General features: G+C 39.2%; 1 protein-coding gene across 1 annotated transcript in view; it reads left to right on the forward strand.

Moving 5' to 3' along the window:
• Positions 1-869: 869 nt before the first annotated feature.
• The window catches only part of WDR75 (WD repeat domain 75), a 34,567-nt gene continuing 7,657 nt past the window's right edge, over positions 870-27,779 (forward strand). Inside the window, exons 1-14 of the mRNA XM_040227785.1 lie at positions 870-1,021; positions 6,983-7,112; positions 7,860-7,925; positions 8,774-8,864; positions 12,033-12,157; positions 15,618-15,688; positions 18,942-19,061; positions 19,500-19,588; positions 23,532-23,690; positions 24,436-24,495; positions 24,586-24,701; positions 25,902-26,077; positions 26,804-26,961; positions 27,431-27,611. Of these exons, the coding sequence (XP_040083719.1) occupies positions 936-1,021; positions 6,983-7,112; positions 7,860-7,925; positions 8,774-8,864; positions 12,033-12,157; positions 15,618-15,688; positions 18,942-19,061; positions 19,500-19,588; positions 23,532-23,690; positions 24,436-24,495; positions 24,586-24,701; positions 25,902-26,077; positions 26,804-26,961; positions 27,431-27,611 (1,628 nt within the window). The 5' untranslated portion in view covers positions 870-935. The remainder of the gene's footprint in view (positions 1,022-6,982; positions 7,113-7,859; positions 7,926-8,773; positions 8,865-12,032; positions 12,158-15,617; positions 15,689-18,941; positions 19,062-19,499; positions 19,589-23,531; positions 23,691-24,435; positions 24,496-24,585; positions 24,702-25,901; positions 26,078-26,803; positions 26,962-27,430; positions 27,612-27,779) is intronic.

The following is a 27,779-nucleotide window of genomic DNA, read 5'->3' on the forward strand; positions in this document are numbered from 1 at the left end:
GTAAAGCCCAGAAGATCTAATGAACGTAGGAGAGATGGCGTAGGAGCCAGGTGTCCAAAGGAAAAAGCCAGGCTCATGGAGCTCTAAGGGTTCTGTAGGAAAGTATGCTCAAAGGAACACGACTACGGGACGACTAACGAGAGGTCCTAACAGCTGTGCAAAATATAGAACGCTACCTTTCCACCCAAAAACTCAATTTGCGCGACAAAGCAAGCCGTTGGCTCGAAACGCCGGCGTCATCTTGCAGCGCCCAAATGAGAGGTAAGAGAAAGGCAAAGACTGGAAGGGTTTGGGGAAAGACTGGAAGTCACTTGATACTTTGGGCCTCCCTTCTCTTCCAGCAGAAGAAACTATAGAGTTGGGTTAACAAGGCAGGAGAGAAATGTATCTATAATAAGAGTTTAGAGGAATCTGATATAAATACATTGTGTCTATGTCTCTGTTTCGCTTTTACCTTTTCAGTTCAGTTGCTCAGTCGTGTCCGACTCTTTGCGACCCCATGAATCGCAGCACACCAGGCCTCCCTGTCCATCACCAACTCCCGGAGTTTACTCCAACTCATTTACCTTTTACACGTGTCCTAATGTGGGTCGGGAAGATCCCCTGGAGAAGGAAATGGCAACCCACTCCAGTATTCTTGCCTGGAAAATCCCATGGACTGAGGAGCCTGGTAGGCTACAGTCCATCGGGTCGCAAAGAGTCGGACACAACTGAGCGACTTTACTTTCACTTTTCACTTTTCAAAGTGACGTTGCCCAAGTCAAAGATGGCCGCGCAGGCGCTGGGTCTTACCATAGAAACCTACCATAGAGACTGAGTCCTAGAATGCCCCCGCGTGGCGGCCTGTGGGCCGGGACAGACTTCCTACCCACCGGCTTCCGTTGAGGAAGCTCGTGGCGGGGCCGGCGGTAGAGAGTCCTTGCGCGTGCGCGAAGATGGTGGCGGAAGAGGGCATCCGCGTGGTTCGTTGTGGCGGCAGCGAGTTGAACTACAGGAGAGCGGTGTTCTCTGCGGATTCTAAGTATGAGGCCATGGGTAATTGCCGGCCCGGCTAGGGGGTGTGAGTCCACGGGTGGCGAGAACTGCCGGGCGCGTCTGGACGGGCCAGCCGGCGCTTCTGGCTCGGGGAAGCGGCGCGCGCGGGAGGGAACCGGGGTCCCGGTGCTGCGAGAGGAGTCGGGAACCCCTTAATCCAGAGGCACCGCAGGCTGGGGCGCGCTCGCTTCCCGGCTCCCCGGACCTGCCGATAGGTTGAGGGGCCCCCCTGGGCTGATCCTTGTGTCTAGAATCGGCTCAGCATTGGAGAGGCTGGAAAATGGTTCAGGCACAGATGTGTACGCCGCTACTCTTGGAAAACCAGGAGTAAACAGCCTTCTTTCGGACCGAATCCTGACTTGGGTTACTGAACGATTGCAGGTTCCGATTTCTTTGCACTTCCCTAACACCTAAAAGATGCGTTTTGATAGCCTTTTTGGAGCCCTCCGTAAAAACTGATATTAGATTCTGTGTGAGGTAAATACATGCGTAAGCCCTGATGCCCTTGCTCAGGAGTTCAGTGTAGCTGGAAGCGTAACTAAGCCCGGTTCATCTATTGTGTGCTTTTCGCGAGGTTCTTAATCTTTGCTTCAGTTGCCTCATCTATAAACGGGAATAATATTTAGTAGCTCATTTCACAGGGTTGTTACAAGAGGATTAAATGCCTTAATACATATTGTTCAGTCCTTCGGTCGTGTCCGACTCTTTGCAGCCCCATGGATGGCAGCACACCAAGGCTTCCCTGTCTTTCACTGTCTCCCGGAATTTGCTCAAACTCTTGTCGTTTGAGTCAATGATACATACCATCCAGCCATCTCATTCACTGTCACCCCGCCTCCTCCTGCCCTCAATCTTGCCCAGCATTAGGGTCTTTTCCAATGGCTCTTCACAGTTCAGTCGCTCAGTCGTGTCCGACTCTTTGCGACCCCATGAATTGCACGCCAGGCCTCCCTGTCCATCACCAACTTCCAGAGTTCACTCAGACTGACGTCCATCGAGTCGGTGATGCCATCCAGCCATCTCATCCTCTGTCATCCCCTTCTCCTCCTGCCCCCAATCCCTCCCAGCATCAGAGTCTTTTCCAATAAGTCAACTCTTCGCATGAGGTGGCCAAAGTACTGGAGTTTCAGCTTTAGCATCATTCCTTCCAAAGAACACCCAGGACTGATCTCCTTTAGAACGGGCTGGTTGGATCTCCTTGCAGTCCAAGGGACTCTCAAGAGTCTTCTCCAACACCACAGTTCAAAAGCATCAATTCTTCAGCGCTCAGCTTTCTTCACAGTCCAACTCTCACATCCATACATGACTACTGGAAAAACCATGAGGTGGCCAAAGTATATAGAGAGCATGTCAAACAATGCTTGTCGTTGAATGGCTCAATATATGTCAGCTCTTACATCGTTGCTATATTGTGAACATCATCTAGAAATGATACAATATAAAAAGAAGGATTCCAAGTATTCCAAGTCACTCAGGGATAGACACTTACCAAACATCCTTTCTGTCTTGGAAAAGCAGAGGTAGTATCTTATGAAAGTTTGTATTGCCACAATATCTTATGGGTGTATGGCAATAGTTATTGAATGCATGCATGACTTAAAGAAACTTGTATAAATTGCCTTAGAGGCAAAAAAAAAAAAAAAAAAGATCTTTTGGTTTTTACAATACAAAGGGCTTTGTTGATACTCAACTTGTGAGTCAGGAGGAAACTGAGGCTTCAAGAGATTGCCAAAGTTCTGCCACTTTGAACTTATATCCAGTTTCTTCTTCCAGTGTACTATTTCTACAAGTTATTCATTATATTGGGATCTAATGTTTTTCACTTAGTCGTGCAGTTAATTTTTAAATGTTTACCAGCTATGTGTTTGTAACAAACTGAGATTTTGAAAACTAAGATAATTCCAGGATTGATCCTACCTTCAAAAATTTCAAACCTAATGAGGAAAAGAAGATAACCAGTAACAGATGGTTCATACAGTGGCACTTTGGAAGCCCATAAGAAACAGTGTTTCAGACTGAAAGGGTGGAGAAGGTTGATGAGGAAGTGATGTTTAGGCTAGACAGGGATGGAACAAACTCTGGGAGATGGTGAACCACGGGGAAGCCTGGCTTGCTGCAGGCAAAGGGGTCGCAAAGAGTTGGACACGACTTGAGCAACTGAACTACGGTAAATGGATGCTATTTTGACTAGAGGATATAGATGGAAGGCATTCGGGAAAGGGGGCACAGTATAAGCGTGAGAACTGTGGTACAGTTAGCTAGTAGGAATGGTGTATGGAGAGAGCTGGGGATATGAGTTTCGAAAGGAAACCTAGAATCATTCTTGGTTGTTGTTTCATAGAATCATCTCTTGGTCCAAAGAGAGTGTATTTTTTTAGTTCTCTAGATAAGGTATACTCAGGCAGGGAGTGGTAACATAAGATTGTGTTTCAGAATATGAATGTGAAAACTGTATCAGTTCAGTCGCTCAGTTGTGTCCAACTCTTTGCGACCCCATGAACCGCAGCACGCCAGGCCTCCCTGTCCATCATCAACTCCCGGAGTCCACCCAGACCCATGTCCATTGAGTCGGTGATGCCATCCAACCATCTCATCCTCTGTCACCCCCTTCTCCTCCTGCCCTCAATCTTTCCCAGCATCAGGGTCTTTTCAAGAGTCAGCTCTTCACATCAGGTGGCCAAAATATTGGAGTTTCAGCTTCAGCATCAGTCCTTCCAATGAACACCCAGGACTGATCTCCTTCAGGATGGACTGGTTGGATCTCCTTGCAGTCCAAGGGACTCTCAAGAGTCTTCTCCAACACCACATTCAAAAGCATAAGGCTGTATAATACATGCTGGAGAGATGAGAGTGGGTAGGAAAGCATACTCAAGGTACAATGCTGGCATAGAAGAGGGAGTTACACAGTGAGAAAGTTTCCCTTCAGCAGTAGGATCTTGCAAAACCAGTAGGGTTTGCTCCTTCTGTGATATATTGGGAGGCGGGGAGATCAAGCAAAGAAGACAACTTAAATTGGAATAGGCAGAGGGTTATCATGGCTCTGGGGTCAGTATATCTGCAGCATAGGGTGAAGGGAAGTGGTGGGAGAAGAGTCTAAAAGGTTATAGACCAGGGCTCTGAAGGCTAATGCAGGCATCCAAGCAAGAGATGACTTTGGCCAAAATTAAGTTACTATTGAAGGTGAAGAGAAAAGACAGAGCTTTGGAGTGCTTTAGCAAATAGGATTAACAAAGAAAAGATGTTGAGTTCATACTGGGCCTCTTGAGTTTAAAGTACCTTGAAAATAAATGTGAATGTAGCAGGTGTTTAGGTAGAAATTCAAAATAGGAATGTGGTCAAGATTTAGAGATACTTTTTTTCATATATATATATATAAGCTAATAAAGCCAGTTTTCTAGCAAATTAACAGGGTTATAATCACTGAAGACTTGAATATTATCTAAAAGCTACTACAAGGAGTTGGCTAACTTATACAAAGAGGAATAAGGAAATGTTGTATTTTACTTCAAAGAGTTTATCAAAAAAGCTGAATTAGTAAGTGAAATGACAGAATCGTGGAATTTTAGCAGCATCTTTTTTTTTTTCCCAGCCCTTAAATCGTACATTCTTCAGAACCTCATATAAGTCCTGTTTCCTGCTTGAAAACATCATTAATTTCATCAGCACTTTATCAACAAAGATGACTTGAGTCCTCTGTGACAGGCACTGTGGCCGTGCTTTATGTGCAATCCTGTCTGCATGGTTTAGGTATTGTTATCCTCATTTTACAGAAGTATTTGTTGAGTGTTAGCTGTGCAAAGCTTGCACTTGCACACATTGTCTCAATGTACCTTTATAATAATCTTTATAATAACCATGTGGGTAGAGATCAGTGAGGTTTAGAGAGATTAGGTAAGTTCTCCAACATCATTCAGCCCATACATGGATAAAAGCTGACATTCGACCCCATCTGGGTTTGACTTCTTTAAAATGCATTCTTTTCTACCACACTGTATTTCCATTATTATTTGTAATAAGTAAACACAATTGCTCCCCTCAAGGAACTCATAGTCTGGTCAGGAAGGTCTCTCATACCACTGTGTGGAAAATGCTGGAGTAGAGCTGAGTCCTGCACCCTGTGGAAGCAGGTTAAGACAGGCACTGATTTGGAACAAAATGAGGGAAGGTTTCTGGTAGAAAGATACCCGAGCTGAATGTCAAAGACATAGAAAATGTTCTCATTCTCCATGGATAGCAGAATGTGCAAAAGCATGGAGTGTTTCCTCTAGAGGTGTGTATTCAAATATTGGTGGTTAAACCCATTATTCTCTGCTGAGGAGGAAGGAGAGAGGAAATCACTTTCCTCTAGAGAAGAGTATCAAAAGCAGCTAGGGTGAGTTTTCAGTACCCCCTCACCCACCACCATCTCAAGGAAATACTGCCTAAAGGAGCTGCTGATGCAGGGGGGGCGGGGGGGTGGGTAGGTTGTTGGAAATTTGAACCACTTGGCCTACTGTTCAAGTGAAAAGATTCTAGACAGATTGGAGTCAAACTTAGGAATTTGGATCATATCCTGAAAGCAGTGAAAAAACCTTGAAGGATTTTAGTTTAGTCTTTATTTAAGGAAGTAATCTGGTCAAGTTTGTAGAAATTAGTTTGGTAAGAATAAGAAAAGTGAATTGAAGGGCCACACCTGGAGATGAAGGGAACCCTTAAAAGAGTGGTCTGGGCTGAAGACAGTGAGAACCTGGGTACTCCTGGGCATGGAGAGGAGGGCCAGCCAGCAGGGGCGTCCATGGGCCTCGGTTGCTTCATTGCTTGTTCTTTGTTGATCTTATCAAACAGTTGAACACAACTGTGTCCTCTGGTCACAGCACTTGGAGGAGGCATCTTGATTTTAGAGATGTATGTGTGAAAACTCAAGTGTCTTAGAAATGATAAAATAGGGTAGTAGCAGCCCTAGTCAGCGTAGATTTACCCTTTGATTATTTGGTAGTAATTCTTTCACTGGTTCATTTTATCTAAATAGTTTATAAAACCTTTGAAGATTGGGCGAGTTCTGTTTGACAAATGTGTGCATATATTGCAATCAAATATAAGTAAGGCCTCTGCCCTACAGGAGCTTATGGCTACATAAGGGAGATGGATATTTAGATAAATGAGGAATTTCAGCACAGTTCAAAAATAGATCAAATGACTTGGGATCACACAGTAGAGAGAGGTCCAGTCTGTGGTTTTTACCTTCTTTGGTATATGAGGAAGCACCATGTTAGACATGTACAGTGTCAGATCTAATAGGCACAGAACAAGCATCTTTTATTTGATAGATCCTAGAATATTTGCAGTTCTGAGCTTTGTCTTATGGTTATGCCTACTATGAAAAAAGTCAAATATTATCCCAGATTAACCACAATTAATTTAGTAGCCTCTGCTATATGGAAGAAAGCCACAAATCTAGAAAAACAAAGGCAAAATCAGCATTTTGGCAGTAAGAAAAAGAACTGCCATAAAGTCTTTACACTTTGCTGTATGAGAGACCTCACTGAGTGGAGAATCTTTGACTTTGTACTTGTAAACTGGTGTCTGCAATGAATGATGGAGTATTGGAGGACAAGGAAAGACTGCTGTTAGCCACACCACTGCGGAATAGTAACTGATAGTGCATAACACAGTCTCTGCATCCATTCATGAGCAGGCAACTTGGTTAGGTCAGCAGTTTTTGCAGATGACTCCACATAGCCTCTGCCCCTGGCACAGGTCAGAGATGTGATTTTGGCATCATTCATCTACTTTTGAGAGTTAATGAACTAAATAGCCTTAGATGTCCCCATAGGTGTGAGCAGCACAATTTAAGTGTACAGTTCTTGAATTTTTTTTTTGAATGAAATCTCCATTGCATGTTTTAATTTTTCATGGCAAATAGATTATACTGTATGGAGAAGTGAATCTTGTTTTTCTCTATTTCCAGGTATATCTTCTGTGTCTCTGGAGACTTTATTAAAGTTTATAGCACAGCTACGGAAGAATGTATGCATATATTGCAAGGGCACAGAAATCTGGTGACCGGAATCCAGCTCAATCCCAACAACCATCTACAGGTGTTAAACAATTCACAATTGAATATTTTAATATTGGTGTTACTGTTGCCAGAATAATTTAAATAGAATTTGGCTGAGAAGCTTTCTAGGTGACAATCAAGGAAATATCTATTTTGATTTTCTGACTCAGGATATTTTTCACTTGTTTTTAATTATTAAAATAGGGTCACAGCCTAGAACTACATGTGAGATGAGTTCCATGTCCTACTCCACCATCTTTCTTGTAAATTGTTTTCATAATAATAGCCCTCACGGTTCAGTATAACCTTAGTAAAACTCAGTCCACTGAAACAGAAATAAAAACATGTTATTAAGGCATTCTGGTATTACCAAAGTTTGGCCCACAGACTTGGTTACAATGAGAGAAGTGTAGAAATTGACTGTTACACCCTACATTCCTTTGATACCCATGCAAGATAAAAGTAGTTCTGCTGGTAAAGAACTGGGCTCTGGGATAATAGTCACAAGCTCTCAAGAGTTTTTTATTACTCAGTACCTTATCATCTCCCTCTTGAAAGGAGAAGGTTGACTTTTTTCCTTCTTTTAATTAAAATTTGATAGGTCTCATTTCCGCAAAGAGCTGTGATAAGATTTTTTTATTTTGCAAAAAGAGTATAAATGACTTCACGTCTTTAAAGCTAATAGATTAATGAATAGGAATGCCTTCTGTATCAGCATTTAAGTTACTTGATAATCTTATTGTAGTTCTTTTTCTTAATCAGTTTTGTACTGTTTTTACCCTTTTAGTTGTATTCTTGTTCCGTTGATGGCACAATTAAACTGTGGGACTATATAGATGGCATTTTGATAAAGGTACGTGGATTGAGTTTCCATTTTCATTATGGGAAGAAGAATGGCAACATAAGACATGTATTTTGTTACTTCTCTAAGGTCTCATCTTTTAGATAGCTTTCCTAAAATGTCATGAAATTCACTCATCCTAAAAGATAAATTTGACTATATAAAATTTTAAACTTTTTTAACCAAAAAATGAGCAGTGAAAGAACATATTTACAAGAGATATTATCGGTAAGACACAAAATTACCAAAACCAATAAGGAAAAACTAGTGACCCCACAGGAAAAAAAAGTTGGTATAGAGTAGGAATATGTAAGACACTAAAAAGAAATAGCCAATAAACATGAAAAGGTTCTTAACCTTGTTAATAGTTAAGTGTAAATTAAGAGATAACGCAGCATTTTTCCCTGTCACTTTAGACAAATTACAAATTGAAAATACATGGTGATAAAATATAGAGAAATAGACATTTTTGTATATAGTCAGTATATGAAACTGAAAACGAATACGTTTGCTCCAGCAATCTCACCTTTAGGAATCTCTTGTTGAAATAATGGCAGGTACATATGGTTCTTAAAACATTAAACATTTTTGTGGTAGAAAAAAGTTGGATTTAATCTTGAGTTAAAATTGGATATTCATTCAATAGAATACTGTGCACCCATTGAAAAGAACCAGGTAGATCTAGAGATATTCACTTAAAAGGTTATTCAGTAAATACATACTGAATATCTACCTAGGTCAAGTTTTCTTCTGATGTTGGCAATATAGCAATAAGCAAAATGGATTAAAAAGTCCCTCCTGTTATGAAACTTTTGCAGGGGGTGGACAGAATAAATAATATGCTGCTCTTTATCTTTCAGACCTTCAGAGTTGGATGTGCACTTCATGCCCTCTTTACTCTTTCCTGCGCTGAGGATTCTGTCTTTGTTACGATAAATAAAGAAAAACCAGGTATAGTAAATTAATTTATTTTGATTTATATATTTTTGGCTTTTTTTTTTTTTAACAGTGTCTCAAATTTAACATTTTCGTTTTAAACTGAAGTCAACAGTTTTGGAGCTGGTGATTAAACTGGTTCATCATTATTGCAGTCATTTGGGGGAGGGTTTGTATTACTTTCTGAAGTATTGATGATGGAATGGTTATTTAAAATATGGTTGTGTTAATGGACAACCTTACTCTAATTTTAAAGCTGTTTTGAGCTACAGTGTGTCTTGCTACTGAACAAATGTCAGTTTTAAGCATCACTCTCATTTTACCCATCCTCGAATACAACCCATTTGTTGACCTTGAATCTGGAAGAAATGGTATAAAAAACAAATCATTAGCAGCTGAGAGAGTGGCTAAATTGTTTTTATATTTTTGTTATCATTGGAACATAATTCACTGAAATTGCCATGTTTCAGAGCATTCTAGGAAATCTAGAATATCTTCAGTGGTTACAAGTAATTATCCTTTAGCAGTAAGTTTAATACCCCAGCATTGATATGAAGAATATATCCAAAGCATTTTTCTAATCTCAGACTTTAAGAATCCCAGTGCAACCTGTGTTTGTCCTCCTTAAAATAGAGTTGTATTCAGAATACAAAGTACAGAGCAGCTTTAAATTTGTAACTGGGTGGTCAGCTAGATTGGCTCACAACTCGTTAACTAAGTAATCCTTTCCATGGTGGGGGTGGTTTGGAAATTTTGGGGAGATTTTTGGTTTGTTTTTTGGGGGGTTTGGTAGTTAGATTTGGGGGATTTTGGGAGGGGGGTCGTTGTTTCTTTTGTTGAAACAGTTTGCAGATTGCTAATGTCATGAACTTTTAAATAACTTGAGAATAGTCACAACTGTGAAAGCGAAATCATTTTTAACTAGAAGTCATTTGGTACCAACCGGGTTAAGGAGTAATGTTTTTATCTATCAAAAATGTGACATGAAAGAATAAAAAGCTGTGAGTTTTCTTATGTGACCCATCAGTTCAGTTCAGTTCAGTTGCTCAGTCATGTCCAGCTGTTTGTGACTCCATGAATCGCAGCATGCCAGGCCTCCCTGTCCGTCACCCAACTCCTGGAGTTCACTCAAACTCACGTCCATCGAGTCGGTGATGCCATCCAGCCATCTCATCCTTGGTCGTCCCCTTCTCCTCCTGCCCCCAATCCCTCCCAGCCTCAGAGTCTTTTCCAATGAGTCAACTCTTCCAATGAGGTGGCCAAAGTACTGGAGTTTCAGCTTTAGCATCATTCCTTCCAAAGAAATCCTAGGACTGATTTCCTTTAGGATAGACTGGTTGGATCTCCTTGCAGTCCAAGGGACTCTCAAGAGTCTTCTCCAACACCATAGTTCAAAAGCATCAATTCTTCAGTGCTCAGCTTTCTTTATAGTCCAACTCTCACATCCATACATGACTACTGGAAAAACCATAGCCTTGACTAGATGGACCTTTGTTGGCAAAGTAATGTCTCTGCTTTTGAATATGCTATCTAGGTTGGTCATAACTTTCCTTCCAAGGAGTAACAGTCTTTTAATATCATGGCTGCAGTCCCCATCTGCAGTGATTTTGGAGCCCCCCAAAATAAAGTCTGACACTGTTTCCACTGTTTCCCCATCTATTTCCCATGAAGTGATGGGACCAGATGCCATGATCTTCATTTTCTGAATGTTGAGCTTTAAGCCAACATTTTCACTCTCCTCTTTTACTTTCATCAAGAGGCTCTTTAGTTCTTCTTCACTTTCTGCCATAAGGGTGGTGTCATCTGCATATCTGAGGTTATTGATATTTCTCCCGGCAATCTTGATTCCAGCTTGTGTTTCTTCCACCCCAGCGTTTCTCATGATGTCCTCTGCATATAAGTTAAATAAGCAGGGTGACAATATACAGCCTTGACGTACTCCTTTTCCTATTTGGAACCGGTCTGTTGTTCCATGTCCAGTTCTAACTATTGCTTCCTGACCTGCATATAGGGTTCTCAAGAGCATAAACCGTCTTTAAGGGACATTTCAAAAAATGTTCTGGAAATGGCAGTATATTTCTTAAAATGATTGTTGCCTTATATGGTGACTGTTTAAAATAGCACTTTTCAGTATTTAGGTTCTGCCTGTACATAAATATGTGGATTCTTAATGTCTGTTGTTGTTTAGTCACTCAGTCGTGTCCCACTCTTGTGACCCCATGGACTGTAGCCCGCCAGGTTCCTCTGTCCATGGGATTTTCCAGGCAAGAATACTGGAGTGGGGTGCCATTTCCTTCTGTATCTTAATGTCTATCTTAATTCTTAATCTGTTTGCTTATTAAAAAATTAATGTTTCTGAACTCCAATTCACTAGGTCTGAGATTTGGTCTAGGAATGAGCATTTTTTGTATCTTCCTAGGTGGCTTTGCTCATCACTTTAGTTTGGTAGCCACTCCCCATACTCACCGCATGATTCCTCAGTTGAAGTGGGCAGTGTTGGGGAAGACTTAACATTAGAAAAGAAAATACATTTTTAGGATTTAGGCATATACAGTTTGAGATGACTGAAAAGGCTGTAAGAAAGACTGGAAAACAGAAAAAAATAGTAGATCAATGCATTACAGAATTCTGTATTCATTGTAAAGTCTAGGGGGCTTCCCTGGTAGAGGATAAGGAAGAAATAGTACAGGGAAATATAACTGTTTCCTGTTTAAGGAGAAGCTATTTTAACAGCGTGCAAAGAGAAGAGCGTGCCAGTTTACAGAAAAGGTTTATCCTATGTATGTGTGGCAAGTCCATAGCATTTCTGAAAGCTTTCAGATGATTTGTTGCTTGTGGCTGCTCATTTCACCAGTATGTCATATTCTGTCTCCATTTTTAAGCTCATCTCAGCACTTTGAAAAGCAAAATGCACCAGTAAAAGAAACTGTTTCCTATTTATATATGATGTTTGTGTGTATACATAAATGAGTTGTGAGATTAGACTTCTGTTAAAACTTGTATATTCAAATGAGTTTTCTTATGTGACCCATCAGTTCAGTTCAGTACAGCTTGTTCAGATAGCCTAGAATTATGATCTTGGCATCAGGTGAACTCTGGAGTTCTGATAAACGGTTTTATATGAACAAACACACATGTTTTTCTCTGGAGAAGCTTTCTATTAATATAGCTGCCTTTGGCTAGATGTCTTTCAGCTGGCTTCAGTGAAACTACCAAAATCATCAAGTCAGGAAATAGAAGCTAAGGAGCTCTCCTTTGTTTTGGATTACGTAAACCAGTCACCCAAGTGCATTGCCTTTGGAAATGAGGTAAAATTTGCTTTGTTGGTTTCTTTTTGTGTACATAAAATCTCTTTCCTGCAATCTTTCCTCTGAGTATTTTGTGTTACAGTCATTTAATATTGCCTTGAGTTAAGTGCCTTTGTTAGTAGCTAAAAAAACTGTCTTGCAGCTTTAGCATACGTTTGCAGTATAGTTTTTTTAGGGCCATTCTTATTTTGTATATTGTCTTACTGCTCTTATAAACGCTGTAATTGTTCAGAAAAATAAATTGTTTGACATGTTTTCTGTACTTCTTAGCCTATACCACGTAAAAGCCACTTAAATCCTTTGATTATAGATATATGTCTAATATGACCTCCATGTCTATAAATAATATGCCTTTATAGAAAAGTAAAGAAATGAAATTTTACAAACGATAATATTTGAGGAATCTTTTTCTAGACTTTTTCTTAAACATGTATAAAATAACTTCCCAAACTGAATAATTATCTGAGGGCTTTTATCTTTTTTTTTTCCTTCACTTAGCAATGCAGCATGTGTATACTTAAATTTTTATCTGAAACAGTAACTGTATGATGTTCATACAATAATTTATTCAGCTATCAAATCAAGTACCATAGAAAGCCCCTAGATATCATTGTGATGGCATGTTTCTTTAGTCTTAAGTTTTGTAACATTTTGGCTTTGTTCTAAAAAGGGTTAATTTCTTAGTGAAAACACTTTTAACATTATAAACGTCATTAGTCTTCAGCATCATAGTCATCAGTTAAATACAAATTAAAAGCACAATGAGATACTACTTCACGTCCACTAGAACAGATAGTGACGGTACTGAAAGTGAAAGTGAAGTCGCTCAGTCATGTCTGACTCTTTGCGACCCCGTGGACGGTAACCTACCAGGCTCCGAGGTCCATGGGATTTTCCAGGCAAGAATACTGGAGTGGGCTGCCATTTCTCCAGGGATTCTTCCCAACCCAGGGATTGAACCCGGGTCTCCTGCATTGCAGACAGACGCTTTACCATCTGAGCCACTGCTGCTGCTTTGTGGTACTGAGTGGTGGCTAAATATGGGGTAAAATTAAACATGTGCCTTTACTGTGACCCAGCAGTTCTGCTTATAGGTAGCAACATGAAAGCATGGCCACAAAATGACATGTAGGAGAAAGTGTGCATCAATAAGAGAATAAATGATTTGTAATACATATGCAGTCACTGGGTGCTGCTTCACAATAAAAAGGAACTAATGACACATATAAGAGCATGGGTGAATCTCAGAAAGGTGATATTGAGCTACCATTGTAATGTATTAGATTGGTGCAAAAGTAATTGTGGTTTCAGACCATGAATTTTAAATCATTATAATTAGGCTGAAACACATCTTTTGGTTTTTTCCCCTTTTTTTATTTTTTAATATAAATTTATTTATTTTAATTGGGGGTTAATTTCTTTACAATATTGTATTGGTTTTGCCATACATCAACATGAATCCGCCACAGCTATACATGTGAAACACACCTTTATTAAACCAGGGACCATTGCAATCAAGACATTTTTGCCAACGAGAAATAAGTTTTCTTATTTCTGTATCATCAAAATCCATGCTTCGGGATTTGTCAGGCTCTTGGAAAGCATTTTCTGCCTCCTGGTTGTGGAGCATTTTCCCTGCAAAAAGTTGTTGAGATGCCAGAAGAAGTGGTAGTTAGTTGGCAAGAGGTCAGGTGAATATAATGGATGAGGCAAAACTTGCTAGCCTAAATCATTCAGTTTTTGAAGTGGTGTTTGTGTGACGGGCAGTCAGGCATTGTCTTGGGGAAGAATTGTGCCCTTTCTGTTGACCAGTGCCGACTGCAGTCATTGCAGCTTTCACTGTGTCTCGTCAACTTGCTGAGCATACTCCTCAGATGTAATGGTTTCACTGGGATTCAGAAAGCTGTAGTCAATCAGACAGGCAGGAGACCATCAAACAGTGGTCACGATCTTTTTTTGATGCAAGTTTGGCTTTGGGAAGTGCTTTGGATCTTCTTCTCAGTCCACCCGTAGAGCTGGTCATTGCTGGTTGTCGTATACAATCCACTTTTCCTCATATGTCACAGATCGAGAAATGGTTCATTGTTGTTGCATAGAATAAAAAGTATATGTATATATATATATATTTTTTTTTTTTTCCTTTTTGGTCAGTTCTTGAGACATCTACTCATTGACCTTTTTCACCTTTCCAATTTGCTTCAAATGCCGAACGACCACAGAATGGTTGACATTGATTGAGTTCTTTGGCAACGTCTCATGTAGTTATAAGAGGATCAGCTTTGATGATGGCTGCCAGTTGGTCATTGTCAACTTCCAGTGGCCAGCTACTACCCTCTTCATCTTCCAGGCTCTCGTCTTCTTTGCAAAACTTCTTTAACAACCACTGCACTGTACATTCAGTAGTTGTTCCTGGGCCAGATGTGTTGTTGATGTCAGTTGTCTCTGCTGCTTTATGATCCATTTTGAACTCAAATAAGAGAATCACATAAATTTGCTTTTCGTCTAATACCATTTCTATAGTCTAAAAATAAGTATAAACAGCAAGTAATAAGTCATTAGCAAAAAACATAAAGTGAGAAATATGCATTAAAATGATTTATAACATAACCACATTTATTTAAGAATGTATTCCAATATCAAATGGCAAAGTTCAGCAATACAAAACCACAGTTACTTTTGCACCAACCTAATATTTACCATTCTGTTAAAGAACAGGCCGAGAGGTAAGCTATGGTGATAGCTGGCAGGGCTAGGGGCATTGGGGATTGACTGGAATAAAGAACAAATGAGCACTCCTGAGGCAAAGAAAATGTCCTAAATCTTGATTGTGGTGATGGTTACGTGGTTATATGCATGTTAGACATTGTACTTTACTGTTTATAAATTATGCCATAATAGAAAAGTTTTAATCATTATACTTGAAGTTTGAGAGTCTAGTTTTAGGATATAGGATCTACATTCCTCTTTAATTTTCTGATTATTATAAAAATAGGAGTATCCTTTTCATACAGTAATCATGCTGGTAAAGAATCCACCTGCAACGCAGGAGACCCCAGTTTACTTCCTGGGTCGGGAAGTTCCCCTGGAGAAGGGATAGGCTACCCACTCCAATATTCTTGGGCTTCCCTGGTGGCTTAGATGTTAAAGAATCTGCCTGCAGTGTGGGAGACCTGGGTTGGAAAGATCCCCTGGAGGAGAGCATGGCAACCCACTCCAGTATTCTTGCCTGGAGAATCCCCATGGACAGAGGAGCCTGGTGGGCTACGGTCCATGGGGGTCACAAAGAGTCAACTAAGCAACTGCACATCCTTTCCATTGTTAAACTGTAATATATCGTTTCATATTAATATACTCAATCAGCAAAACAATTTTGTTGCTTTGTTAACTACTGTGATGAGAATGTTTCTTTTGAAAGGGTGTTAACTGTTTTTATGAATTTATCTTCTCTTTGCACTACCAGGGGGAGTATGTGGCTGCAGTACGGGACTTCTACTTGTCTGTTTATTTTTTCAAAAAGAAAACAACAACAAGGTAAGAATTCTGTTCTGATAGCTTTATTTTATTTACTCAAGAGTTCATTGTACTTGTATTTATCTTAATTTTATTCATCCTGTGACCCAATGCTATTTCTATACCATATTAAAATTATGAAACCACAAGATATAAAGGTAGAATTTTTAATCCACAGTGAGTTAAAATTATTACCCACAAAATCCTAGGGAGTTTGTCTCCCTAAAACCCCATCCACGCATAGATTTCTGCTGTCAGAATTGAGATGTGGTTTCCAAAGTCTTTTCTAGATGATCCTCATTGATTTTATGGCAATAGGAATGAATATAGGCTTTCGGATATCTGGGCTTAACATGATTCAAATTAGTTCGTTGAACCTCCTTGCACTTCAGATTAACATACATTTTAAAGGGGAATGATACCATTAAATGCAGATCATGAACTCCTTATTGCAAAATTCAGACTTACGTTGAAGGAAGTAGGCAAAACCACTAGACTCTTCAGATATGACCTAAATCAAATACCTTACGATTATACAGTGGAAGTGACAAACAGATTCAAGGATTTAGATCTGATAGAGTGCCTGAAGAACTATGGAGGTTCGTGACATTGTACAGGAGTCAGTGATCAAGACCATCCCCAAGAAAAAGAAATGCAAAACGGCAAAATGGTTGTCTGAGGAGGACTTACAAATAGCTGAGAAAAGAGAAACTAGAGGCAAAGGAGAAAAGGAAAGATACACCCATTTGAGTGCAGAGTTCCAAGGAATAGCAAGGAGAGATAAGAAAGCCTTCCTCAGTGATCAGTGCAAAGAAATAGAGGAAAACAAGAGAATGCGAAAGACTAGACATCTCTTCAAGAAAATTAGAGATATCAAGGGAACATTTCATGCAAAGATGGACACAATAAAGGACAGAAAGTGTATGGACCTAACAGAAACAGAAGATATTAAGAAAAGGTGGCAAGAATACACAGAAGAACTACACAAAAAAGATCTTCATGACCCAGATAACCATGATGGTGTGATCACTCACCTAGAGCCAGACATCCTGGAATGCAAAGTCAAGTGGGCATCACTATGAACAAAGCTAGTGGAGGTGATGGAATTCCAGTTGAGCTATTTCAAATCCTAAAAGATTTGAAAGTGCTACACTCAATATGTCAGCAAATTTGGAAAACTCAGCAGTGGCCCCAGGACTGGGAAAGGTCAGTTTTCATTCCAATCCCAAAGAAAGGCAATGCCAAAGAATGTTCAAACTACTGCACAGTTGCACTCATCTCACACGCTAGCAAAGTGATGCTCAAAATTCCCCAGGCCAGGCTTCAATAGAACGTGAATCATGAACATCCAGATTTTCAACTGGATTTAGAGGAACCAGAGATCAAATTGCCAACATCCAATGGATCATCAGAAAAGCACAAGAGTTCTAGAAAAACATTTGCTTCTGCTTTATCGACTATGCCAAAGCTGTTGACTGTGGATAACAACAAACTGTGGGAAATTCTTCAAAAGATAGGAATACCAGACCACCTTACCTGCCTCCTGAGACATCTGTATGCAGGTCAAGAAGCAACAGTTAGAACTGGACATGGAACAACAGACTGGTTCCGAATAGGGAAAGGAGTACTTTAAGGCTGTATATTGTCACCCCACTTATTTAACTTCTATGCAGAGTACATCATGTGAAATGCCGGGCTGGAGGAAGCACAAACTGGAATCAAGATTGCTGGGAGAAATATCAATAACTTAAGATATGCAGATGACACCACCCTTATGGCAGAAAGTGAAGAGGAACTAAAAAGCCTCTTGATGAAAGTGAAAGAGGAGAGTCACAAAATTGGATTAAAGCTCAACATTCAGGAAACAAAGATCATGGCATCCGCTCCCATCACTTCATGGCAAATAGATGGGGAAACAGTGACAGGCTTAATTTTGGGGGGCTCCAAAATCACTGCAGATGTTGGCTGCAGCCATGAAATTCAAAGACACTTGCTTCTTGGATGAAAAGCTGTGACCAATCTAGATGGCATATTAAAAAGCAGAGACATACTTTGCTGACAAAGGTCCGTCTAGTCAAAGCTATGGTTTTTCTAGTAGTCATGTATGGATGTGAGAGTTGCACTATAAAGAAAGCTGAGCATGGAAGAATTGATGCTTTTGAACTGTGTGTTGGAGAAGACTCTCGAGAGACCCTTGGACTGCAAGGAGATCCAACCAGTCAATCCTGAAGTAAGTCAGTCCTGAATATTCATTGGAAGGACTGATGCTAAAGCTGAAACTCCAATACTTTGGCTACCTGATACAAAGAACTGACACTGGAAAAGACTGATGGTGGGATAGATAGAATGCGGGAGAAGAGGATGACAAAGGATGAGCTGGTTGGATGTCATCACCAACTCGATGGACATGAGTTGAGTAAGCTCCAGGAGTTGGTGATGGACAGAGAATCCTGGCGTGCTGCAGTCCATGGGGTCACAGAGTCGGACACAACTGAGCAACTGAACTGAACTGAATAGAGTTGTAAGGATGAATGAGATAATGTATTTAAAGAGGCTAGTGCTAAGCATGGGACTTCCCAGGTGACAAATTGGTAAGGAATCTGTCTGCCAGTGCAAGAGATACTAGAGACATGGGTTTGATCTTTGGATTGGGAAGTTTCCCTGGAGAAGGAAGTGGCAGCCCACTCCAGTATTCTTGTCTGGAAAGTCCCATGGACAGAGGAGCCTGGTGGGCTACAGTCTGTGGGATTGCGCAGAGTCAGATAGGATTGGGCACAGCACACAGCAACACAGTGCTAAGCATGAGAAGTCACTGTCCTCTTTAACTCTGCCTTAAGATTAACATTTGTTTTCCTTTGCAGTATAATAAGCATCCTGACATCTTTGAACAGATTATCCAGTTGTCTCAGATATAATTTCTTAGGCTTATCCATACTTAATACTAAAAACTTAGCTTAAACAAGAAATTTTAACAAACTTTGGCCAGGTAGAAAACCACGAAAAGAACTGTCTATTCTTTACTTCACTCTCAGCGTCCATGGATAAGTTATTATGGTAGAATGTTATTCACATAAAGTTTATATTGTTTAATAATAAATGTTTATAAAACACAATTCATGATTCCTGGTCACAGTTTTTCTTAAAAATCGTACATTTATATTCAATACATCTGAGAGCTCATCAGTTTGGCTTGATAAGGATGGACCTCCCTTTTACCTAACTATATCACACCCACCAAATCTTTAATAATCAAGGTAAAATTTTTTTCTTCTAGGTTTACCTTATCATCATCAAGAAATAAGAAACACGCTAGGAACAACTTTACATGTGTAGCATGTCACCCAAAGGAAGATTGCATAGCAACTGGTCACAAGGATGGCAAAATTCGTCTTTGGTCAGTCTACTCTTGAAAAGCTTGATGATCATTTAGTTCTTCTGGATTAGTCCTACAGAACAGGGATATACCTGGGTACAGGGAGAAGGATAGAACCGAAAAGCAGCTGCTAATAGTAGAGATGAGGCTTTGCTGGCGTCCTCCCTTTCCTATATTACTATACTCTTCGCTGCACAGACTTACTATTTTAAGATTTCCACCCTGGCCCTAGGAGTTAAAAAGGTCCCTTTTATCCATAAGAGAGCTTTTTGTCAGCCTTTAAGTACAATGGGAAGAGTAACAACAGTGAATATTGAACTAGTAGGACACTATGATGGCTTGTTGTTTGCAGAAGTGACTGGTTTAAAAATAGAAAGTGTTCTTTTTGCACATTAAAACCAGTGAGCTTGATAAACATACCCCTTTGACCATATTAAGAATTTTGGTTTTCTCCAACAGGAGGAATTTTGATGATGAAAAGAAATACACATACACATGTTTACATTGGCATCATGATTTGGTTATGGATTTGGCTTTTTCAGTGACAGGTAAGTGCAGATTTAATCATTAAAATGAACTTTTGAAATGTGTGAACCAAGTATTTTAATTCACTGTATTTATAGTCTGAAAGACTTAGAATTGCCTGGGCCAAATGAATTTTAAGTGTTTATATATTACCCGTGTTTTAGGCACAGTTAGCACAACGCTTATTGCACAATACCATTTGCTTAAGGTTTCAGAGCCCTTCAGAGTATCAAAGTGCACACCTGTCATAAAGCCTCTTGTTAATACACACCTATTTAAGTCATATTACTTTTTTGCTTTAATGTATGTGCACATTGTCAAGCCCTTGTTGTCCATGAGTCTAACTCAGTTTATCAAGAGCAAGTGACTGCTAATGCTTCACATTCATTATCTCAATTAATCGTTGACTCCAAAAAGAATAGGCACCTTTATTCTCATTGTACAGATGCTATAAATGAGCTTTATAGTTGAGAACTAACTTGCTTAAAGGGTTACATGGCTAGTAAGCTCGATTTGGACCTAGATCGAGTTCAAAACTTTCTTTTTTTACCTATAAGATCGCCACATTCACTGTTTGAGGTTAATTCAGTCCTTCGTTCCATTTAAGCTGCATGAGAGTGGCTGTAATGAGTAAAAATACCCCCTTGGAAATAGGATGACCTGCAACAGAAATATGGGGTACATTTTGTCTTTGGTTACTTCAGCATCCCTACACCTGTGTGCCGAAAATCATGTCATATTTTGACTGGTTCCGAACAATGCAGGGGAGGGGGTGCTAGATGCTCCAGGGGTTGATGTCCCTGGAGAAAGTGGATTTTCTTCCTGCAAGTCTTCCTAGAGATGGCCAGGACAAGTCTTAGTGCTGTGTGCTCTGGATTCCTGCAGGGTTTCTTGGGTTTAACTCACTGGAGCCTTGGCAAGGAGAAGGTATCCTCAGCCCACTTGTGCTTTTGATTTTGGGGGTTGGGGAGTGGTGTGTGGAAGGGTGGGACCCAGCCTGATACACTTAGAGTAGTACAGCCAGAGTCCAGCCTTGACATATGGGAACTGAGAACAAAAGGAGAATGAAGAGGGTGTTGACCCTGTGGGTGGAAGACTTAGGCCGTCTTATCTTTAACCCCACCCCCACCCCAGCCCCCAGAGTACAAATGAGGGTGTTTGTGGCGTTTTGTATATATGCGTCTGTAATGTTCAGGCAAGTGTCTTTATTCTTTCCTGACCCAAGGCGGGTTCTTTTGCCCTTCCTACTCAGTTTGTTTCTGCTGTGGCTCTTCTCAAATCAGGACCAAGATCAGCTGATAAATATTGTCATTGTGACTTTTCTCTTTTGTTGTCCTTACCCATCTTGCCCACCGCCTGTCAAGCTAGTTACTAGTCATAGCTTTTCTTGATGGCCTTACTTATCCTTAAGCCCTGGAACATTCAGGATCGGCCTTTTCAGGTGGGGTTAGGGAAGAAGGCATAGTTAGATTAGTTGGCACTCAAAGAAGGAGAAAACGAATACCAAGTGCCCTACTGTGAACCAGGGCTTTCGTACAGGAGGTACTGCAGGTCATCTTGGCTAACAGCTGAATTCTTGATGTCATTTTTTTAATCACATGAATGTTTGTGAACAAGAAGTAATATAGTACATGGTTGTCAGTGAAATGTTAGAATTGACCCTGAATATTTATAAGAGTTAATTGAAGAAAGAAATTAGTTGTCTGTGCAAACAGTTTTTAGAACTATTTTAAGTTAGGCTAAATATTAACTGTATAAACTGTTTTGGCTCTACTTTGAACCCAGTCATGCTGTCTGTGAAAGCATCTAATTTTTGTTGTTTTTTAAATTACAAAAAAAACACATTTACAGGAGACCTGGAAAATACAAAACAAAGTTACATGTAGTTTAACCATATATATTACAATTGTCTGTTTTAAGTCGATAAATTAAGATTTCTAGTTAGAGTTTCAATATCAAACTCTCAGAAATTATTAGAATGAATGTACAGATGAGTACAAGAATATAGTAGACCTGAAAAGCACTATGAACCAGTTTGATGTAATTAAGATTAATACAATTTTCACACAACAGTAGGATACAAATTTTATTCAAGTTCCCATAGACTATAAACTAGGAGATATCCAGACATAAGACCAGGTGCAGAAATTTTGTAGTCATAAAGTATTGATATTATACAGTCTGTTCTCTTTTTACTGTGGAATTATGTTAGAGATCAATATCAAAAGATATTTGAAAAAACCCACATGTTTTCTTCAAGTGCAGTGTGACCTTTACCAAGAGAGATCTTTGACTTAGCCATTGAAAGATTCATTAAAGTTAGAGAACTGAAAAACAGGGTGGTTGCAGAGAATCTTTTAAATGAGAAATGAATAGCAAAGCTACTTTAAAAAATCCCATATATTTGGAAATTAAATGTCCACTTTTGAATGAGGGGTATATCTAAGATGCCATAACAAGGAAAATATACAAAATATTTGTAATAGCATAAAAGTGAAAAGAGAATTCACCAGAATTTTTTGCATGCAGCTGATACTGCTCAGTGCAATTAAATACAATGTAGAGTCTTGAATAAAGTATGAAAACAAATAATGGACACTAACATAAAATTCTGAGATGTGAACAAAATCTGTACTTCAGTTAATAATACTGTATCACATGTTAATTTCTTTTTTTTTTTTTTTAAATTTTTACAATGTTGTGTTGGTTTCTGCCATGCAGCAATGCAAGTCAGGTGTAATTACACGTACATCCCTGCCGTCCCTAGCCCCTCCCCTGCCCCCATCGACCCCTCCAGGCCCTCACAGAGCACCACACCGGGCTCCCCGTGCTGCACAGCAGCTTCTCACCAGCTATCCGTCTCACACCCGAGAGTGCACACATGCTGATGCTGCTTTCTCCGTTCTCCCTCTCTCCCTCCCCCACTGTGTCCACAAGTCCATTCTGTGTCTCCATCTGCATCTCCTTTCCTTCCCTGCAAGTAAGTTCATCCATATCACTTACTTTTTCTAGACTCCATATTTATGTGTTAATATACTATATTTGTTTTTCTCTTTCTGGCTTACTTAACTATAACAGATTCTAGGTTCATCCACCGTGCTAGTATCTAATTTGTTACTTCATTCTGATCTTTAAGCCTTTCTTATTTCAGTGCTCTAGGACCTCAGGTTAATGTTGAATAAAAGTGGTATGATGTTCCCAACACAGGGAGAAGGTTTTCAGTGTTTCACCACTAAATTACTTGCAGATTTTCTATAGGTGTTTTGGTGAAATTTTAAAGGTCTCACTACTTGTTTACTGAGTTTTTATTATGGGTCTAGAATAATATCATTTATGTTCTCTGCATCTATAATAAAATACTGATGATTTATTTTTCCTTTATTCTCTAAGTAGAGTTCATTACACTGGTTTATTTTTCAAATGTTAAAATAACCTCACATTGCTGCAATAAACTTTACCCTGCGGTGATGTCCTGTCTTTTTAGTGTATCATTGGATTCAGCTTGCTGTTTTCATGTGGTGGTTTTTGCCTGTTAAGAAATTGGCTTGCACTTTTCATATAGTGTACTAGTTTTGGTGCTGAAGTATGCTGGTCTTCAAAACAAATTGGGAAGTGTTCTTTCTTTTTTGTTACCTGGAAGAGAGTAAAACTGGTTTATTTCTTCCTTAAATGTTTGGAAAAGTTCACTGGTGAAGTCATTTGGGCCTGGAGGATGTTTGTGTTACCCAGATTTTCTAGTTATTGGCAGAATTGGTCAGCAACAAAGTAGTCACATTACTGGAAAGAAAAAAAATCCATGAATCAGTGATCTTTAAATCTTTTGTCTTGCAAGTTTATTAAAAGATATAAAGACACTTGTTTGCACGTTTTTTAAAATAGTTTTTCTCTAACATTAGGAAAACTCACAACTTTGATTATATCCTTGTTTTTTCTCTGTCTTTTTCATTTCTTTGGGTGGATGAGAAGGCAGCAGTCTGCTGAGTGGTGGCCGTGAGTCTGTCCTCGTAGAGTGGCGTGAGGCAGCAGAGAAGAATAAGGAGTTCCTCCCCCGCTTAGGAGCTACCATTGAACATATCTCAGTGTCACCAGCCGGGGATTTGTTCTGTACTTCACATTCCGATAACAGTAAGTCTGAATTTTGTTGTCGTGGGGAAATATGAGTTTGTGTCATGTCATAAATTAGCGTCTGTAGGGAATGAGAGTATAAGGCTGAGTACATTCAGTTATTGTTGTACCACTTACATTTAAAGATCTTTTTCATGTGGAATGATTGGGGGAATAAAAGAAGGATTTAGAAATGGGCGTTGGTGTTTTTACAGTATAATGGCATTTTTATAAGAATGCTACGAGATTTTCCTTTGGTATAACCATTATCTCAGTGTGAGAGCTATTATCTCAGTGTGGGATTTTGACAGAAATGGAGGCCGTCTTGTGATTCCTCCAGTGCATTTAGTCACCTGTTATAACTCAGCTGAGATGTGGATCTCATAGCCCACTGCCTTGTTTCACCTCAACAGAGAGCATGGCCGACCAACCAATTAGTGCAGTGGTTCATTTCAAGGTAAACTGTAACCATCTCTTTTGGGGCAAGGAAGTTTCTGAATTAACATTTTCAGTGTAGTCGTAGTCACAGCAGAAAACTTAGAGGTTCCAGCAGGCACTGAAAGGTGGGGTGGAAAGCCCTCATCCCACCCCTAGTTTTTCTGTTGAATAATGAACTGTAGTCCTAACTCTCCAATCATACCCCAAGAACATAACGCAGTTGTCTTCTGTATTCTGGTATATATCAGAAGAATATAAATTCACCTTTTTTTTTTTTTCGCCTTGAAATCTGACCCATTTATGTTTAACTGTTTGTTTTTACGCACAGAGATAACAGTCATTCATCGAAACCTTGAGGCGTCTGCAGTAATTCAAGGCCTAGTGAAAGGTACTGCAGACCTTTGGCTGTGGAATGGTGTACATTTTTTAAAGTGAATATTTTTCTGATTTCAGCTACTATTCATCACTTGTTTTGCAGACAGAAGAATCTTTACCGGTTTGATGATTGACCCAAGAACTAAAGCTTTGGTTTTGAATGGGAAACCTGGCCACCTGCAGTTTTATTCTCTCCAAAGTGATAAACAGTTATACAATGTAAGATTTTGATGCATTAACTAATCTTAAAACTAGTGAAAGTTTTTATAGCACCCACTGGGGTTGGGTATCTTTTGTGACTTCTTAAGATGCTGTGCCTGTGTTATTTAAACATTGTATTATCAGTTGTTTACAGCATGATCCTAATGAGGCCACGGTTGCAGATGAAGTCTGCCTGTAAAAGCCAGTCAGGGCTGTTGTGTAGGCTCTTATTTTATTGTTTCAGACAACACTAATTAACTGTTAGACACATCTCTACCTTTGAGTAGATACCTCTATCTATCACAAGGATGGGTTATGAGAATATGTGGATTGACAACACAGACATGTCTGTGTTTTGTGGCAAAACAGTATCATATGTGCACACTGAAGATAAAATTTTCAGTGTAGATTAAAGAGGAACACTTGCTGTAATTCTAATAAATGCAGTTTAGACTTTCCACTTTTTCTGTTGTGCCCCACAGTACCCTTTATTGGAGAAGGAAATGGCAACCCACTCCAGTGTTCTTGCCTGGAGAATCCCAGAGATGGTGGAGCCTGGTGGGCTGCCGTCTATGGGGTCGCACAGAGTCGGACTGAAGTGACTTAGCAGTACCCTTTATAGATTTCTATTACAGCCTCTCTAACACTTTGTCTCTTTCCCTCCAACACCTTTTAACCTCTCAAAGAAAGAAAGCTTACTGATCTTTGTACATTTCTAGTACAAAGCCTGGAAATAGTAGACACTGAATACATTTTTAGATGTAGATAAGGAAATAGAATAAAGGAAAAAATTATAAACGCTCGTCTGTTTATAGTATTGTTCTTTTTTCACTCCTTAAAAATTGTAGGTTTTATTTTTGCTCTCTTTGTTTCTAGTGATGTGAAATCTAGTCTTGAGATTTTATATAAAACTATTTGAAACAAAAACATTACTGTAATCTAAGATTCTGTTCTAAGTTCTATAAATGGAGCATAATCATTACTAAAATTCAAGATCATTGAAAAATTATCACCACTGAATTTACGTTATATAATATGCTTCATTTTTTAATGGCAGTTTTGATCACCATAAGTAATTGCTAGTTCATTTTTGTCTAAAAGCCTGTTACTCTAGATTCCAGAAGGTATCTATGATGTGGTTAATTAATATTCCTTGAATGCTTTAACATTTACGTATTTACATTAATAAAAATTTTGGATTTTTTTTTAACCCATCAGTTAGATATTATACAGCAAGAATATATCAATGATTCTGGTCTGATCCAAATTGAGCTAACAAAGGCTGCATTTGGCCGCTATGGTAATTGGCTTGCAACGGTGGAGCAACGTCAAGAAAAGGAAACTGAGCTTGAGTTGCAAATGAAACTATGGATGTATAATAAGAAAACACAAGGGTAAGAAAGTCCTTGCTTGTCAAGACCTAGGCTTAGTGCTCTGTGCCAGTTATCTTGTGAATCTTCATAAGATAAGCCTGTTGTTGCATTTTACAGGTAAGGAAACAGTCCCTCCATACCACTCTCATAACCTGGACTTTTAAAAAATCTGTCAGCCAGACAGGACCACTGCGCTGATATTCTAGAAAACAGTGCTAGCATGAGTTCCTCTCATTCACACCAGTGTTCTGCCGAGGCAGAAACAAACTTTGGGAGGTAGTTTGGGTGACTTATTAAATACTGACTAGGGCAGTTCGAAATAGGTAGTGTTTCTGTACCTTCTTGCCACAAGGAGGGGCTTTATAGCTGTTTCCTTTTTTGCTTTTTTTTTTCAAAATAGGTATATGTGTTCTGCAGTTTTCCTGTGTTTTAGTGTAGTAACCTTCAAGTGTCATGTTTTGACAGACCCCTATTTTATATTCATTCTGTACCAGTAAGTTGACACTACGTAATCATCTGTGTTAATGTAAGTTACCTGAGGCCAGAGGTAATGTGCTGGAACTCTCTGCGTCTTTTGTCTATTAGTGACAGAGCACTCAATTGTTGGTCCTTCTGGTGGTAATATATAAGTTGCCTAATCTTAAAGATTCTATTGGAAAATGTACAACTTGTAAGGAATTCTTAATACTCAATGATAGTATATCATATTGTCCTGGTATAAAAATAAATTGGTTTCCTTCCTACTAGGTTTGTTCTTAATACAAAGGTTAACATGCCACATGAGGACCACATCACAGCTCTCTGTTTCTGTAATGCAGAAAAATCTGAAAGCTCCACATTGGTTACAGCAAGTAAAGATGGCCACTTCAAAGTGTGGATATTAACAGATGATTCTGATATATACAGTAAGTTGCTTAAATATAGTATATGCATATGTCGTGTACAAGTTTAAGAATTGGTATGTTTAACTCATGAAAACTATATCCATTCTGGGGGGATTTTTTCAACTATAATTCTGTAGACCATTGCCTAATTTCAAATGATTTGGGAATAACATTTTTACATTCTTTCTTTCCCAAATCTTTACTTTTTTTATGACATTCTTAATTAATTGTGTGCTAATTACTCCATTCTATGAGGAAAGAGTTTTAAAAAAAAGTTACTCCCTTTCGCAGTTACTCCCTTTACTGTTCCACTAGAAGAAGGCTAAGGTCTCCTGGAAGGGATACAAATTTCATATCAGTCAATGATTTGTAACTAAATTTAGGGGAGGAAAGTTTTTTGTTGCTTCCTTGTTTTTTAGTCTGTGTGTCTAATAAATTCCCTAAAATATTATCTAACATTATACTATTTTTATGCTCTATATTTCCACAGAAAAGGCTGTTGGCTGGACCTGTGACTTTGTGGGTAGTTATCATAAATACCAAGCAACTAACTGTTGTTTCTCTGAAGATGGCTCATTACTAGCAGTTAGTTTTGAAGAAATAGTTACAATATGGGATTCAGAGACTTGGGAACTTAAATGTACATTTTGTCAACGAGCTGGGAAAATAAGGTAGGTAAATAATTGGGAGAGTATAAACTACTGGATTTTTTAAAAAATTCAAACAGGTCTTTCTACATAAACTTTAATAATAATATATGCTTTCTCCAAAGGTATCCTGTGTGTCAGTGGTGCCAGCAGCTCACCAGAATACTGGAAAGCTAAGAAATGCTGTGTTTG

Source organism: Oryx dammah, unplaced genomic scaffold, assembly GCF_014754425.2.
Source record: "Oryx dammah isolate SB20612 unplaced genomic scaffold, SCBI_Odam_1.1 HiC_scaffold_27, whole genome shotgun sequence".
Lineage (NCBI taxonomy): Eukaryota > Metazoa > Chordata > Mammalia > Artiodactyla > Bovidae > Oryx > Oryx dammah.